The sequence below is a fragment of the Microdochium trichocladiopsis genome (assembly GCF_020744255.1).
Source record: "Microdochium trichocladiopsis strain MPI-CAGE-CH-0230 chromosome Unknown B0I36scaffold_10, whole genome shotgun sequence".
NCBI lineage: Eukaryota > Fungi > Ascomycota > Sordariomycetes > Xylariales > Microdochiaceae > Microdochium > Microdochium trichocladiopsis.
Window position 1 is genome coordinate 2,284,383 of NW_025763553.1, and position 16,541 is coordinate 2,300,923.

General features: G+C 58.3%; 4 protein-coding genes across 4 annotated transcripts; all 4 read right to left on the reverse strand.

Annotated features, from left to right (window-relative positions):
- Positions 1–431: 431 nt before the first annotated feature.
- Positions 432–1,423, reverse strand: B0I36DRAFT_31968 (uncharacterized protein). Its single transcript, XM_046153444.1, has 2 exons — positions 1,132–1,423; positions 432–1,077 (listed from the first exon to the last, which is right to left on the reverse strand). The coding sequence occupies exons 1-2, from the start codon at positions 1,268–1,270 to the stop codon at positions 497–499; spliced, it is 720 nt and encodes a 239-aa protein (XP_046007627.1). The 5' UTR covers positions 1,271–1,423; the 3' UTR covers positions 432–496.
- Positions 1,424–2,967: 1,544 nt separating this feature from the next.
- Positions 2,968–7,025, reverse strand: B0I36DRAFT_393821 (HbrB-like-domain-containing protein). Its single transcript, XM_046161479.1, has 3 exons — positions 4,279–7,025; positions 4,035–4,161; positions 2,968–3,385 (listed from the first exon to the last, which is right to left on the reverse strand). Exons 1-3 carry the CDS (start codon positions 6,810–6,812, stop codon positions 3,164–3,166), a joined length of 2,883 nt encoding a protein of 960 aa, XP_046007628.1. The 5' UTR covers positions 6,813–7,025; the 3' UTR covers positions 2,968–3,163.
- A 369-nt stretch (positions 7,026–7,394) lies between these two features.
- On the reverse strand, positions 7,395–8,054 carry B0I36DRAFT_251881 (flavoprotein-like protein; the record flags this gene model as incomplete). The annotated part of the gene is made up of 1 exon (XM_046150648.1): positions 7,395–8,054. The coding sequence occupies one exon, from the start codon at positions 8,052–8,054 to the stop codon at positions 7,395–7,397; it is 660 nt and encodes a 219-aa protein (XP_046007629.1).
- Positions 8,055–9,228: 1,174 nt separating this feature from the next.
- B0I36DRAFT_388137 (P-loop containing nucleoside triphosphate hydrolase protein) lies at positions 9,229–16,170 on the reverse strand. Its single transcript, XM_046161220.1, has 19 exons — positions 15,832–16,170; positions 15,034–15,607; positions 14,673–14,902; positions 14,260–14,551; positions 14,041–14,124; positions 13,773–13,922; positions 13,055–13,662; positions 12,799–12,972; positions 12,549–12,711; positions 12,046–12,462; positions 11,822–11,945; positions 11,670–11,741; positions 11,565–11,615; positions 11,428–11,492; positions 11,134–11,299; positions 10,498–10,992; positions 10,321–10,407; positions 9,755–10,198; positions 9,229–9,554 (listed from the first exon to the last, which is right to left on the reverse strand). Exons 1-19 carry the CDS (start codon positions 16,039–16,041, stop codon positions 9,302–9,304), a joined length of 4,659 nt encoding a protein of 1,552 aa, XP_046007630.1. The 5' UTR covers positions 16,042–16,170; the 3' UTR covers positions 9,229–9,301.
- Positions 16,171–16,541: the final 371 nt, after the last annotated feature.

The following is a 16,541-nucleotide window of genomic DNA, read 5'->3' on the forward strand; positions in this document are numbered from 1 at the left end:
CATCCCCTTCACTGGGGAGTGCCCAAGGAGCAACCTGTCGTGCGGTATGGCGTCTTTGGCCCGGCCAGGAGGTTTACCCGTCATGCAGAACCTCGAGGTCATCCTATGAGGGGTGGCGCACGATGGGCTCTCTGGTCAGACTCCTTCTGGGGGAGACCTGGGGATTGGTGGTGGTGCCGGGTAGCTCCAGTGGCCGACAGTGCGGACTGAGGATGACAGTATGAGCATCTTGTGCACTGTACGCGTCTGTCACAGGTTGGCAGGCGGCCAGGGTCCTTCCAGATTACATGTCCCTTTCTGCCACCTCACCTGGGCAGGCACGGCCAGGCACGCCCGCCCACTACCGTGCGATCGTCCCGGCCGTGATCCGCGTAGGCTCTGCGACAGCCCTCTGGCCGACAGGAGACGCGACGAAACACGGCCTGCTAAATAAAGCGTCATGGTCTGCTCTTCTCAACATCCTGCGACACGCACGCGGTGCAAACCCGCCACGCCTCTACCTCGCCGTCGCCTCGCTCCTACTCCTGCACAAATAGTCCCGCTCTCGGCCTGGCCTCCATCCCTTCGGCTCGTAGGGGTCCCTCCACCGACGGATAGTGGAGATGCGATAGCATGCACCCAACAACGGTGGCCTCAGAGAGGTCTGGATGGCCCGGGCCTTCTGACGGGATATGGCGAGCTCATCTGGCCGGCCCACCCGAGACCTCACAGCCGTCGCATCATTGATAGCAAGAGAGCACCGAGACATCGGCCCACAGACTAGCATCGCACGTTGATCCCTTGAAGGAGGCTTCAATGCACGTGGCTTGGGGGCCGGCATGCCATCGGTCAGCGATGCAGCGCAATCCTCGCGACAGCTTCCCATGCTCCGTGGCATACACGACCGGCAACCCCTCGGACATGGCCCGCCTCCGCTAACTACGATAGTCCTGACTGCCCAGCGTGTCGGCAACAAGAAGCCCCGAAGGGTTTCCCGACCGCCGTGACGGCTGAGACCCGCCGCGGTTGCCCTTGCATCGTGGGTTGCGCCCGTGTCCCATCCTGCTTGTCGGCAACGTCTTACAAATACCGCCCTGTCTGCCGCTGACTGTCAGCGCCGGCCCTTCCGTGACAGTCGGAAGTCGATCTCACAAGGGGTCACGCGAAGGCAAGAATGACTCTGACAATACGCGATGGTGAAGGAGTCGATAGGTCGAGCATCCGCACGTCTCTCGTCGCATGGGATGAGCACAGTGTGCACCAGATGGCGCTGGAGCAGCCACCACGTCATTTCGGCGCGCAAAGGGTCCTGTCGCAATGCCCGTCACGTCATGGCGACACCGACAGCCAGGCCACGGTGGAGTGAACAGTGTCAAGACTGCCGATAGACGCGATTGGCACCGTGTGTCCGGATTTTCCTGCTTTATCCGGCCACGACCAATTTTTCAGGTTTGGGTGGGGCATATCCATCTGCTTCCGTAATCAGAAGGCCAGCCAATCAGCCGGCCCCGCTTTATTTTTCTGCGATGCTTCAAAAAGGCTGCAGATTTTGAGCACCACCTTCTAACAGTCACATTCTCTTCCTTCCCACATCACCCTCACCACCTCTCCTCCTGGCGTTCCCAACCTACCTCTGCTGGGTACTGCTGCGGCTCATGGGCTTTTGTCTGTGCTCTTGTAGCTGTCCGCGCGACGTCGAGCTGCCGAGCGCATTCAATCCTTCGGCGCGATTTATCACGCACGTCCATCGAAGCGAACGAGAACACCGCGAAGCAACAGCATAGTAGAGGCAGGCGCGAGAACAGACAGGAGGTTGGACGGTGAGGGTTGACAAACGTCAATGGTAAGCCTTTTTCCCTACACCCTCTTTCCCGTGTGCCACATCTCGCACTCCTCGCGCGAAGACGCATCTCTTTTCATGATGACGACAAAACCATCTTCTTTTCCCAACGAATCGACCATGAAGATAAACAACCGGTTCGGGCACCGCTGTTCGCGCAGCATCTTCGCCTGTTACTTGCCAGTATTACTCGTCTGACTCTAGCACCGTCTTTACGCTACTTGCCAGCTGCATGCCAGCGGCGAGGAATCGAAGGACAATGCAGAGGAGAATAGAGGATGCTTGAGCGTGGCCTCGCACTTTGTTTCTTCAAACACAAAGCTGACCGGCCATCCTTGCCTCTAGATCCCGTCGGTGCATGTCTCGCCAACTGTCAAGGGATACCGAGTCTGCCTCCGGAATATTGCTGGCTGGGGACGGATCGGACAATCACCCGTCGACGAACGTTTCCCCAGCCTTCAATCAAAAGGTTTGTAACATCGCCTTCTCCCACTCCGGCCAGCACATATCCACACACAACAACACCACCACCTCCGCATCTGACAAATGTCGGAGTCCGGTGCGTGAGGGGGACAATCTATATGATGAAATTTCCATACACATTCGCAGTTTCCACTCGAGCTCCACTCCGAGCCTTTTGCGGAGCAGATGAGGGCATTATACCTTCCTTGGATGTCTGATTTCGATTGTCCTCCCTCTTTACTCCTTACACTCATCCATCGTCGACATGTTGCTGGCTGGGCAGTGCTGCTCTCCTTCAGTGGGAAGCTAGAACGCTAACATGGTCACGATAGGTAACATCAGGACTATCTCGTCTTTCCCGTCCGGGATGGTGAACCAGCACAACCTAGGCAGGTCTTCAGGTGTGTTGACTCTGGCGTGAGGTGGTAATAGCCGCGCCTGCCGCCTGGTGTGGGGGTGAGAGTCTCGAGGGCGAAGCCACTCGATCTACAATCTTGAGGGTAGAGTAAAAACAAGATAGAGGTTGCCAGTCATGAATAGACGAATTGATCCAGTTGTTCACCCTACCTGTCTTTGCCTTCTTAACTATCATCCACGCTGTCGCGAGTGCAAGTACTACCGTGACTGTGATTGTGATTCTGACTTGTGTGTGAAGCCTTGCCAACGACAGCATGGGCACAATTTCGCTCTCTCTTTCCGGTACCGGTATCGTGTATTCAGCATCCCCTCGTGCTCCCCGGGGGAAAACCAAAGCACGCACATTTTTCAGCGCGCCTGCCACGGGATGGGGTCACACGTACCTACCCACCCCCCACGATGAGGACTCAAACTCCCCTTTCGTGGTGGTGCTTGGGGACAGGCAAAAGAAATACCTTGACCCATTCATATGCCAATGAAATTGCGGTGCAGTGCACACTCGAGAAGCAGGAGCTTCAGTCCTTGATCGGTATGCTTTCGGTCGCGTCGCGCATTAGTAGCAACCCATGGAAAGAAAACCACAGAAGTCACAACCTGACCTGCCTGAACTGCCAAGTCCACTTCCACCGTCTTTGCCCGCCTAGATAGGCTGTAGCCCGAGCAATCGACGATAAGCGCAAGGAACGACTACACATGCATGTAAAGTACAGACGTGGTCTACTAGGAAGCAGGGCAGCCTGGTGCGGCGATCACTCTCGTCGGCACGACACACATTCAATCAATCTTATCTTATCCGCAGCGGTCTGGTGAGTGAGATTGTGTTCACATACACTGATTCTCTATCCAAAGAGCCGTGTGTGCACCGCCATTCGGAAATGGCCAGCCAGCACACATATATATGTAGACCAGAAAACAACACCACCTTTGGTGAGCCCTTGGCCATCAAGAACGCCAGAGACAAACGCAATAGCCCTGCGGACCCAGACGCCCTTGCATATATCCCGATGTGTTCCAATCCATCCATGTGTTTGTCATCGTTGCGCCATGCAGTCCCAGACCAGAACCGATTTCCCTTTTCCCAATTTTGCTCTCCCGCCCTGAGGCAATGACTCGGCCTGCAAAAAGGATGTCACAGACACCATCACCCTGCCACGCCTACACTATCCTCTCTCAACGACTGGGCCAGCAGGCTCCCCGGCCCGCCTCCCGCGCTTCCACCGCCGCCAAAGCTCCCACCATGGGCACTGTTCCCTCTGGAATGGCCAAGATACCCGTGGCTACTGCTCCGGCGGTGATGGCCCTTCAGACTGTTGCTCAAAGCGGCGTCCGGATCCACGCGCTTAACGCGTCCGCCCACCATGCCCCGCCTGTTGCGTCCCGTGCGTCCGCGCCCGAGCCAGTTGAGCTTGAGCAGCCGGCCGAGCTCAGACATCATCTTGCTGCCCTCGTCCGCGCCCGACAGGCTCGAGTTGGTGGCGACCTTGGACAACGGCTGGCCTACCCCACTGGCGGACGACGACGAGGGCGTCATGTTGGTGGCCGTTGATGGGTCACCACTGCTGCTCGTGGTTGCCGCTGACGTGGAGAGCAGGGATGGATCCGCGAGGGTGTTGCTGCCCGGACTGTTGCCCACGCTTGCGAGCACGCTCATGCACTGCAGCATCCGACCGACCATCTCGGTGATTTGCTTGCTGTCCTCGACATTTTGTTCGCGTAGGCTGCCTAGTGTGATGCCAGCTCCAGCTTGTGGTGTGAAAGGTCTGTGTGAAGCACCACCGCTTCCGCCCACAGACATTGGGTCGGAACCACCACTCGCATACGAGACGTTGCTGATTGCTCGGCTCCGCGACGGGTTTGAACCTTCACCAAACAGGGTTGTGGACGACGAGTTGTAACTCCCGTTCGACGGATCTAATGACATGGCCGTGCCCGGACGTGCCCCATAGTAGTCGCTGGGAGAGCTTGACAAGGACCCCATACCGTCGTGGAGAGGTGGCGGCTGTTGCAGGCCAAGCGACCCGAAGGAAGAAGGCAGGTGCTCGAGGGACAATCTTGAGAATATCGTCTTGAGCTTGTCATAGCGTGGAAGGATGACCTTGTCGCGGTATGCTGTAAGCACAAGCCGGCGCACATCAAGCACGCTCGAGGCCGGCTCGTAGCTCGGTTGTGAGCCTGGAGCTGGAGACGCCGCCAGAACGCCACCCCAGAAGTCGCGAGCCTGGTCTCCATTCAGTAGCGGACCGCATCCTTGGAACTCGAGGTCCAATGGCAAGAACACAGCTTGCAGGTATGGGAGGATGCTGGTGAAGGTGAACAGCCACAGCTCCACCAGGGCCGGGATGAGGCGGTCCTCGGGAGTCTTGCGTAGTGTGTGGTCCAGTGACGAGAAGCCCGTCGACAGTAGATCTCGCAGGTCGTCAATGATGATGTACGCCGATCGCCGCACGATGCAGTACTGAATGTGCATCGTGACCACGCGATTGAGGTCCTCGATGGTTATCCGCAAGTCCTCGCCCTCAAAGATGGACAGCAGCTTAGCCCTCAGGTATGGCCACGCGTCATCGATTGACATGTTGTTGAGCCCGTATTTTGTGCCGTCCACGCTGTCAAAGAACGACGGAGTGATTGTGCCTAGGCTACTGGGACCCGCCCAGTCGTTGCTGCCACCAACATTGAATGACGACTCGTTGTCTTGCCGCGTTTCAAGCTTGTCTTCTTTTCTCTTCTCTCGAAGTGCCCTTCCTCCATGCCGCAAATCCAAGCCACTAACGCTCTTGCTGAAATTGGAGTTGAGGCCGGGGCTGGGCGGAAGGTTGAAATTGTACAAAGGGGCCGGCGCATTGGGATCTACCGGCCGCGAATTGCTCGCCGCGGATGACAGCGGCAGGTGGTAGTCGTCCTTGGACGTGAGCTTGTGCTTCTGACGTGAGAGAAAGTGCGGCTTCTTCTCCTTCTCCTTGTCTGTGCTCTCCACTGCCCGTATCGTCGCTGAGGACGAGTTGGCCAGGTTGTAGAAAGAGGGTGATGGGTCTGCGAGACTGGTCGTGCTGTAGTTCCCTCGCTGCAGCGAGGCGAGGGCTGACCCGATCTTGCCCGGGCTGGGCAGCGGCTTCTCTCTGGTGTCGCTCTTGGTCTCGATCTTCTTGGGCCGCGAGAACAGCTTGACCTTGGATTTCTCCAACTTGGCAGGCTTGTCTGGGAGTGGTGGAGGCTGGTCTGGAAAGCTAGGGGACGTCACAGGAGATTTGGGAAAGACAGTGCTAGCCGCGGCCGTGGCGTTGGCGGACTGGCTGCCCAGGAGCCCGTTGCGATAGACCTGGTCTGCGCCGAAAGCGTGGTCGCGAGGGACGCTGGCCTCGGTCAGGCTGAGCACGGGCGGTGTCAGCTTCGGAGGGGGCTGCCGTCGTGGGGGCTCGCTTGCTTCGTTTCCGGGGAACGGGACGGTCTGTGACCTGCTGCGGCTCTGTTGTTGCTGCGCCTGGTGCTGCTGCTCGGCACGACTGACGGGGTGCTGAAGTATCGGGACCTGTTGGTGCTGGAGATTCTGGGGCTGCTGGATCTGCATGGCGGCCTGGGCGGCAATCTGGCTGGCCGAGAGGGCCGTGGTGGACGCTGGCGGAGGCATGCTGATCTGGGAGAGGTTGGACATGCTGGTGGAGGGGAGGAAGGGCTCGAAGTGGCCCTGGGAGTGCGAGTGCTTGCGGCTGTGGCCACGAGTGCCCGGGGGCGCGAGGGGAGAGGCGTTGCGAGCGGCGGCCGGGCTGTCGCTGGGGCGGACGGGGCGGGAGAAGTTGTGGAGGCTGGAGGAGCTCGAGTTGTGGTGCTGGCCGAAGGGGAAGCCGCCGGGGCTGGTGACGTTGATGGGAGTCTGCGGGGTGCGCGTCTTGGGCTGGTAGATGCTGGAGCTGTCCTCGCTGGACGATGTGTCGATGCGGCGGATGCCAGGGCGGGAGGCAGGCGGGCCGGTGCCGTTGCCGGTGGCGACGGCCGAGGAGGAGGACAGGGAGGAGGCGGAGGAGGCGGCGGCGGCGGCGGCGGCAGAGGACGAGAAGCTGCCGGGCATCGGGGAGAAGCTGCCGGGAGCGCGCTGGGCGCGGGATGGCGGCTGGGCCATGGTCGAGCGGCAGGTTGTCGGTCAATCGCAGAGGGTGAAACTGGAGACGTCGGAGAGTGGGCGGGCTATGGCCACGGGGGGGACATTGCGGTGGGCGGGCGGCGTGGGGCGGTCGCAGGCGCAGTATCGGCGGTTGAGGAGGGTGAGCAGGTTGAGATGGGGGTGCCGTCGATGGCAGCAGCAGAGGCAGCCAGCCTGGGGCGTGGTGGTTGGGAGGAATTGGTAGGACTTCAAAGGTGAGTGAGCGAGTGACGTGCATGCCTTAGGTACGTACAGGTACGCACCTCCTATGATAGCGTATAGGAGGCTCAGCTCAGCCGCTGCAGGTGCGCCCCAACTGGACCTCCCCAGCGCGCGGCTCCTTCCCCGCACAAAACCCTGCACTGCGCATCCACCCAAGCCCTGCTCAGTGCCCGCCTAGGACTGCCACAACACAGACACCACGACGACCTCGATTGCTCATCAGCTTGATAACTTGTCCTTTATATTGTTTATATGCGTCGAAACGTAATCTACGGGGACCTGCCTGGACAGGCATCATGCAAAGACTTCGGGGACCCCCAGAGATAACTGTCAGTTCCTTCAGTGTGCCTCTCCGTTCGCGGGGGCCACCTTGTCACTCAGGTCCTTCTCCAGCTCCTCAACCAGCTCCTCAAAGATCTTGGTGATGCCTTCGACCTTGGCCCACTCCGTCTTGGTGCCCTCCGTCAGCTCGCCCGTAAACATGGCCGTCTTAAAGTCTTCGCCCTGGGGCCCGCCGGGGAACGCGAGGGAGGCCTCGGCCGCCGTGACCTTGAGCCCGACGCCGCCCAGGCTCTTGCGCACCTGCTCCCGCGCCGAGTTGCCGCCCATGATGCCGTAGCTGACGACGCCCACGGGCTTGCCCTTCCACTCGTGGTACAGGTAGTCGATGGCGTTCTTGGTCGACGCCGCCATGCCAAAGTTGTACTCGGGCACCGTCAGGATGTACGCGTCGTGCTTGGCAATCTCGGCGGACCACTTGCGCGAGTACTCGTGCTCGTAGTCGGTCGCCGCGTTGGTCACCGTCGCGGGCACCTTTTTCTCGTGGAAGATGGGCAGCCCAAAGTCGTTCAGGTCCACGTGGGTCAGGGTGATTTTGCTCTTGGCCGCAGACGCCGCCGCGAGGGGGTTCAGCGCGGCCAGGACGAGTCCCGTGACCTGTGGGCCGACCCGCGTAGCACGGGTGCTGGTGGTGATGACGGCGATGGATTTGGCTGCCATGGTTTGCGTATGAGGTAGGTGTGTTTGGGAGACGGTTGTTGGTCCTGAAGCCCTGGCTGGGGTATGCTTTGTTGGGAGTGGTGGTAGGTCAAGTAACAAGCTTGGTATGCTAGTTATAAGACACTGTCTAGATGAGATGATAGGCTATGATCAGAGTAGCCGAGGGAATAGGCTATGATGGTTGAGAGGATAGGCTATGATGAGATCGACTTTGCTTTGTTCTCGAAACCCAAGTTAGCCGGGTCTTTGTTGCTCTTATATACAACCTCCGGCTTCCCTTGTCTCCACCACCACTGCCACCACCACGAAGACATTGCCAGCAACTCTGTCAAAGATCAATTGCTTCCACTGGCAGTACTTCTGCTTTGTAATTCACACCCCTGCCCCTCGAACACTTTCCACAGAACCCCCCCCCCCTCCCTCCTATCATAAGCGACCCCTCATCTCCTGAATATCTAAGCGGCTTCTGGGCACTCAGAAAAGTCGTCAGAACACCTCGCGGATGACACAAGACCATTCTCCAAATCTGCTTAGCAAAACCCCCGTTGGCAGGGGTTAGTTAGCCAGGCCTTTCAAAGCCAGTCTGATCTAGGTCGGCGGTGATGACTCTGATTGGCTGACAAGGGGATGAAAAGATAAAGTGGGACCCGGGCGCCACGCCGGCTGATAGTCTCAACTGGATCTGTCTCAAGCCAGGGGGCGCGCGGTCATGACTAAGCGCTACTGGTCACTCGTATGACCGCTTCGCTTAAGACGAATGTTGACTGGCGGGCTCGAAGGGGCGGCGGGGAGTGAGGCTGAATTCCAGGTGCTCAAGACATTTCTGAGATAGGGCAATGAGCCCTGGGGGAAGTGGTTTTAGGATTATTCAAGGTCACAATCTTGTCCGTTGTCAGCTTTGTTGTAAATTCATGGTGCTGTCAGGATTATTTGAGAACAAAAGAGAAAACAAGCCGAAACTAGGAAATGACAAGGAAAAACAGAACAGGACATATGGAAACCGATAGACATCCACTAACTTTCAAATACACATGACTGTGTACACATGACTGTGTATCCGTGCCTTATTGAGCATCAAAACCTGCCCATGGAATTAACCATCTGGCAAAGAAACGCCATCGTGTCCAACCCTCAACTATCTGCCTCCCCTCCCACCCAGCTCACTCCTACTCACCCCGTCAAAACCCACATGCCCCCCGTCCCATCGTGGGGATCAGGTCATTCACTCTTCTTCGACCACCCCTCCCCTAGTCGCTGCCACTGCCGCCGCCCACACTGACAACACCCTGGGCCAAACAGAGCTCGCGGAACCGCGACCCGCCCTCCTGCGCCATCAGCGCGGCGGGCGTGTCATACTCGACCACGCGGCCCTCGTGCATGACGGCAACCCTGTCGAAGCCGGCCGCGAAGGCGAGCTTGTGGATCACGGCGACCACGGTGTGCGAGGCGAGGCGGGTCTCTATGAGGTTCTTGACGATGCGCTCGGATTGGATGTCGAGACTATTGTTGTTGTTTTATGGTAAGTCAGTAGAGGAAGAGGAGGAGGAGAGAGTATGGAAAATTAGGGGGAAGGGACGAGAAAAGCGCTAGCAAATCGGGAAGACTCAAAAGTTGCCGTAAGATCCAGGGGCAGTTGGAGAATAATGGCAGCATACGGGCCGCATAGAGTCCAAGGAAACACTAGCGTGAAAAACACATACCTGCTTGTAACCTCATCCATCACAACCACCCCTCCTTCCTCCTTCTCCCCGCCTCCCCTTCTTCTTCTTCTCAGCACCGCCCGTGCGATATTGAACAGCTGTCGCTGCCCCGTGCTTAGCGCATCCTTGTCGATCGCGGCATCCAGCCCGCCGCGGCTCTCGAGGTTGCCCTCGCCACGCCACAGCTCGACCTCGTCGAGCGCGGCAATCATGTCCGCGTCGTCACTACTATTACTACTACTACTGATAACTTCCGATTCCCGCCACGGGTCCATGTTCTCCCGCACCGTCCCGGGCAGGAAGAACGGCTCCTCAGCGACTCCGACGACGCGGCTGCGCAGCGTGGAGCGCGGGATCTGCGTGATGTCTGTGCCGTCGATGGTGATGGAGCCGGTGGATGGGTCGAGGAGGCGGAATAGCGCGAGGACGAGGGAGGACTTGCCACTACGGGAGAGAGGGGGCGTGGAAGCACCGGTCGTTAGCCAGGTAGGTTTCTCGAGAGGAGCGATGGGGGGATTAGGGATGAAGGAGCTGGCCGATCGATCGATGGTGGCTGGGCTACATACCTGCCTGTGCGGCCGCAGATGCAGACCTTCTCGCCGGGCTTGATGTCGAGGTTGATGTCGTTGAGGACGAACTCTGTGCTCTCAGGCCTGATGCATGTGATCAAACACTGTCAGCTCTGAATTTGTGATTTGGAAGTCGGCAGACCAAGATGAATCCTCTGCCCCCGGGAGACTTACTTGTACTTTGCACTCAACCCCTGAATGACGATTCCTCCACGGCCAGGCCACTCATCGGCAACCTCAGCTGCGTTGCTCCCGTCACCCACAGACTCAAAATCCCGCTCGGCCTCAGTGTCCTGGCTAAAACTCCGGATCCGCTGGACAGCAGACATGCACATCTGCAGCTGGGCCCAGAACAGGATGAGGAGCTTGAGGTACGACGTGAACGAGACGATCTGCGTGAGCGATACGCCTGTGAACCCGGCGTCGCTCCCGCCGCCACCAGAGGAAGAAGAATTGTCCCGCAGTCCGACAGACAGCCCCACGACCAGGGTCGCCAGGCCCGCGATGACGAGGTCCAGCACGACGCCGAGCCACTTCTGGATGACGTACATGAGGTACCAGGGCCGCTGGGAGCGATCGACAAGGGCGTGGTTGTGCGAGACGGCGGCGTGAGTGTGGCTGAAGGCGCGGAGGGTGGTCATGCCCTCGAGGGATTCGAGGAACTGGGCGCTGTTTTTGGGGGGTCTCGCGTCAGTCTTTTTTGGGTTCAAAAAGAGCTGTGTGTGTACATGTCTTCGTGTTGTATTGAGCAGCCACATATGAAGAGGCGGGCATTGATGATAATGTTTGCATCTCAGCAAGGGCACTCACTAAATCGGTGCCTTCTCCTCGAGGTCCAGAGTGCGCATCTGCCGCGCCGTGCGCACGTAATACGAAGGGATGAAGTAGAAGACGGCGAACAGGACGGGGTAGCTGATTGCGATCCATCCGGACGCCGAGGCAATAAGGCCTGCCTGGCCGATCACAGCGAGGGAGTCTGGTATGCATTTCGAAAGATTAGCAATACTTTCCTCCCTTATGATAGAAGTTGATGCGTCAAGCCCAATACAACGTGTAGCCGAACTGGCTGATTATACGGGAGGAGGGCACCAGGGCAGAACTCACGGCCGACGCAGATGAGAACGGATAGCGGGAGCTGAATGTCGGCGAGCTGGATGTCCTGCGTGAATCTGTAATGTGTACAAACACGTGTCAGCACGGGGGGCTTTCAAGCAGTGGTCCATAACTAGTGCCGTACTGACCTGTTCATGATGCTTCCACTGTCCGTCGAGCTGAAGAGCTGGAGCGTCGCCCTGAGTAAAATCAGCCATGAGCACCTTGTATGCGCAGTGTCCGGCTGTACTTACGACATTACAGTCTGGGTAAGCGTGGCATGTAGTTGAATTCCCGTGGTCACAGCTAGAGCGTTGAGACACCAGCTGCGTCGCTCACATAGTCAGCATACGCAGCTTTCGAATCCAAGTGGCCGAGCACATAGGTAGGTACTTGATGTACTTACAGAGTCGACAGCCCAGTCGCAATCATGGCAGCAGTCTGGATAACCGCGTACACGCCGATGTAGTATGCCGATGTGCCGTAGGGGAAGCTCGCACTATCGTCGGTCCACCACTTGAGCCATACATCTGAAGTGCACGCCGCATTAGACACATTTTTGAAGCTCGCACAGATACTGCAGCGTTGCTGTCGGACGACTAAATCAATGGAAGAGGAACAGACACTTACACGAGAAGCAAGCCAGGAAAGCAACGAGCGTCTGGAAGAACAAGAACGTGAACATATCCACCTTCTTGACCGAGGACAGGTAGTATCTGTATATCGCATTCTCCGTAGCAGGCGGCTTGGCGTCGCTGTCGGCGTCTCCGCTGCCACTGCCCGTAGACGGGTTCTGAAAATCTTCGGTCGCAGTGGACACAGTCGCGGTATCCGTGTTTTCCTTGGCAGGCAGTGCGCTCGAGCTCATTGCGTCGTCGCTTTCTGCGGTATTCTCCGTGTTGTTCCCTTCATCCGTGTGGTTATGGTCATGGCTGATCTCGCGGATGTACCCGTCGACTTTCGAGAGCTCTGCAAAAGCACCGTTCTGTATAATGGTACCCGATGCATCGAGGGCGATGACCTGGTCGGCGCGGGAAAGGAATCGGCCTGTTTCATAGAGGCCAGAATTAGCGCAATGTTCTCGACAACATGAGGAAACAAGAAGGTGAGCCAATATGGAGGAGGATATGTACTGGAAGAAGAAGTCATCAACACAGTCGTCCCCCAGCGGCGAAACAGTCCATCGGGACCAAGCAAGCTCCGAGCAACAACACTCTGCGTATTGGCATCAAGCTGGCTGAACACGTCGTCGAGGAGGACAATCTTCTTGCGGGAGTACACCGCACGAGCGAGGGCCTAAATTAATGAAATGTGGCAAAGCGCCACCGTGGTCAGCTTTCAGAAGGTCGGCTGGTAGGTGCTGTGCTGTCCGACAAGACTTACCACACGCTGCCTCTGCCCAGCGCTGAGAGAAAAGCCCTTGCTCCCGACGATCGTCATGTCGCCCTTGTCCATCGTGGCCAGGTCGGCCACCAGCTCGCAGCTCCGAAGCACGTTGGAGTAGAGCTCGGCGTCAAACACAGAGGCATGGGTGATGTTTGCTCTGATCGTATCGTTCTGGGCACATTACATTCTGTCAGCACACTTCAAGCCTCTGAACTCGCCGGCGTCTTTCTCGGGCGCATGAGAGAAAACGTACCATGATCCACGGCGACTGGTCGCAAAACGCGACGTCTGGGTCGGACAAGACCATCCTGCCCTCCCACAGCGCGGTCTCGCCCAGTACCGCCTTGACGAGGGTCGACTTGCCGCACCCGACGGGACCCACGACGACCGTGATCTTGCCGGCCGGCACGACCAATTCGATGCCACTCAGCACCGGCTTCTTGGTGTCGAGGTCCCAGCCGAACTGGCCCCGCTCAATCGCGATACCAGTCGTGTTTGCGGTAAACTCGGTCGAGTTCGTCTTGTTGTCCTCATTCCCGTCGGCGCTTGCCGAGGGCGACACAGCAGTAGCAGCACCGGCATCACCACTACTATCACCTCGCTCCAGGGTCCGCAGGAACTCGCGCCTTTCCTCGCGGGTGGGTGTGCGCAGGAACTCCTCGACGCGAGCCAGGCAGCCGACTGCCGTCATGACGCTGATCATGCCCTCGAACAGGCTGAACAGGGGCTCGCCGATGAGAAGGAGCAAGGAGAGCGAGGTGAACATGTTGGTCGCGGTCAAAGCGGCGCCCTCGTTGCGCCGGGCGACGGCGATGTAGACGGCAAAGGTGATGACGGGGGATATAAGCTGGGGGACGGTCGCTGGCGTTGCAAGGAGAAGAGGGACATGTCAGTTGTCCGAATGATCTAGTATCGTATGTGGGTGGATGGCTGGTGGAGGAAGGGAATATGGTTAAGGGAGCGGCACGTACCGACTGTTGCCGTGATGATGGACACGATGCGGAACTTCCTGGCCGACCGGAGCTCGTCCTCGCGGAGGTTGTTGAGGAGCGCGCCAACCTTTGAGGTCAGGTTTGTGATCTTGATTGCCTTCATGGCGCCCAGGACGGACGTGGTGACGCCTGTTTGATGAGAAGGACATGGTGCTGTCAGTAAGTGCTCGGTTGTTTGTCCATTTGGGGGATTGCATGTTGTGAGTGATTCTTTGTTTGGTGGAGGGACGGGCTTGCAGCAACTCACCGATTCTCGCCTCGACCTTTTCGACCCACAGCATTTGGAAGGCAGGCGTCATGTTGGCAAAGTAGACGGTCAGTGCCGTCGTGACTGTCACAATAAAAACACACAATCAGCATCTGCATACGCATCCACAAGTTCGTCCACAGACTAGTCCTCTGTCAAAAACCCTCGGCACTATTTCGCCACATCTTCCAAGAAGAAAAAGAAGCCTGGCCCACATACCCAGCGTCACCGCAATTGGCGCCACACAGGCGACTCCCAGCTGCGTCTCGATCAGGTACGTCGCGATGGCGACCTGCGAGACGTCAGCCCACAGGTCGTGCAGGGGCAACAGCCCGCGCGTGATGCGCTCGCAGTCGGCGCTCATGAGCGTGACGGTCTTCGCGTTGGTCGCGGCGCTCGCGGGGCCCGAGGCTGGCAGCAGCGTGGCCTTGCGGAACACGGCCGTGATGAGCGTGCCGCGCAGCATGGCCATGAAGCGGTAGTGCCGGTGCCAGAAGACGGCCGCGGAGATCTGTGCCCGCTCGAAAAAATCAGTACCTTCCAATACAGCTTCATTTCGCTGGAACGAAAAGACAGAAAGTCTACGGCAAGGGAGGAATTTGCCTGTCGAAACACAAAAGAACCAAACGCACCGCCATGCCAACGTATATCACCACCGTGGCGCCTATAAGCGCGTAGCCGATCTTGGGGTCCTGCCGCGCGACCGGGTCCTCGAGATACGCCAGCAGGCGCTGCAGCATGAGCGGCTGGCACAGCGTCAGGGCCAGCAGCGCCAGCCGCGGCAGCGCGGGCAGCACGACCGAGAACCCCAGCAGCTTGAAAAGAGTCCCGTTGAGCGAGGGCGTTTGCTTTTGTGATTGGGCTGCAAGATCGTCATGCACACATGTCGTCTGGTCAGCATGGGTTCGCTTGCAATGGAATAGCAGGGGTGGAGGATGGGGGCTGCGGCTGCATGCAGATCAGCAGCACAAGAAGACAGGGCCGGCGGCGCACCTTTTGTCCACAGATCCCAGAACTGGTTGCCCAGTTTCTCCGACGCCATGTCCGCCGTGATGGGATACAAGCTCGCGGGCTTGAGCAGGTGCCGCGCGCCGTAGAAGACAATGTCGTTGAGCCATAGCAGCAGTCCCTGACCAAACAGGCCGCTCGACTCCTCGGGGCTGCGGCCGCGGTAGCTCGCCAGGAAGAACCTGCGCTTTGACACGGCCTCGAGGAGCAGAACGACCACTTTGAGCGCAAATGAGGCCGTGTAGATGTCGCGGATGGTCGAGTTTGTGACGGTGACGATTGTCGTGCCTGCTCCTGCTGTTGACAACGACGAGAGCCACAGGGTCCGGAGTGTGGCGGCGTCAAGCAGCACGCTGACGGCGAGATAGCCGCTAGCCACGAGCGAGGGCCGCAGCGAGCGCGCGTGCTCGAGGTACGACAGGGGCAGAAGCGCCAGCCCAGCCGCGAGGGAGAGCGCCGAGGCGGCAACTGCCGACGTCCGATTGCCTTGGACGCTGGGCTGGGTGGCCCAGAGGACAAGCAGCGTCAACTGCAGACACGCAAAGACGGCGATGGCGGTCTTTTGTCGTGGTGAGGCGTGAGAAAAGTGTGTAAGTCGTGAGGCCGGGATTGGCAGAATGCGGGGGGAAAGTCATGTCACGGGAGCAGAAAGATGCATTCACACGAAAGAGAGCAAACAAGCACTTCATCTGTGCTGTGGCGCGTGTTGATTCACAACCACATGGTTTGTTTGTCTGGCTATCTAGACATCACTAATGGTATGGTGATCGAGAAGCGACTTACGAGTTTCGAGAGGCGTAGGAACTGCCCGTCGACGCGGGTCGAGTTCTTGCGCAGGGACGCGATGCGGAGCGGAACGGCGAGAAGGAAGACAAGCGAAGGGACGAGGGTGAAGATGTACTGCTCAAAGGCAAGGGTAAAGTCAAAGTCCTGGCGGCAGCCCTCGACGACGGGGCCAAAGGCCGCGTCGTTGCAGGACGCTGTCTCGTTCATGGCTTTGACAATTGGATGTAAATGACGAAACTGGGTCAAGAGAACAGATGATTATGACGAGGAATGGGGCATGTGCTGTGTCGATGGGGGGAGAAGGAGAGCTCTGTCAAGGCGGAGTTGCGTTGCTGCTGCAAAAGACACAGAGGAACAGGAGGGAAAGTCAGGCACGGCGACTGCAAGGGGAACCAGCGGGCATATATGCGCCCAGCTCCCGCGCAGCTACCTGGGACCACAACGCGCGCAGCCCCTGTCAGCAGCAATAACAAGTGATAACATGGATGCCGACGCACCTGCCCAAACGGGCATCGCCAATTTCGCGCTTGTAGCCGCGCGGTATTATACGCCCCTCGTGGTCTTGGCAGCAATCTCAACGACTCCAGGCAGCGTTCTCTGGGTGGTGGACAGTGTAATTCAGGTTGTGGACTGCCTGGTCTATTCTACAACAGTGGGGATTCTGCCAGTCTGTCACTCTCCAATGTCCATCCAATCCCGTGCCAATG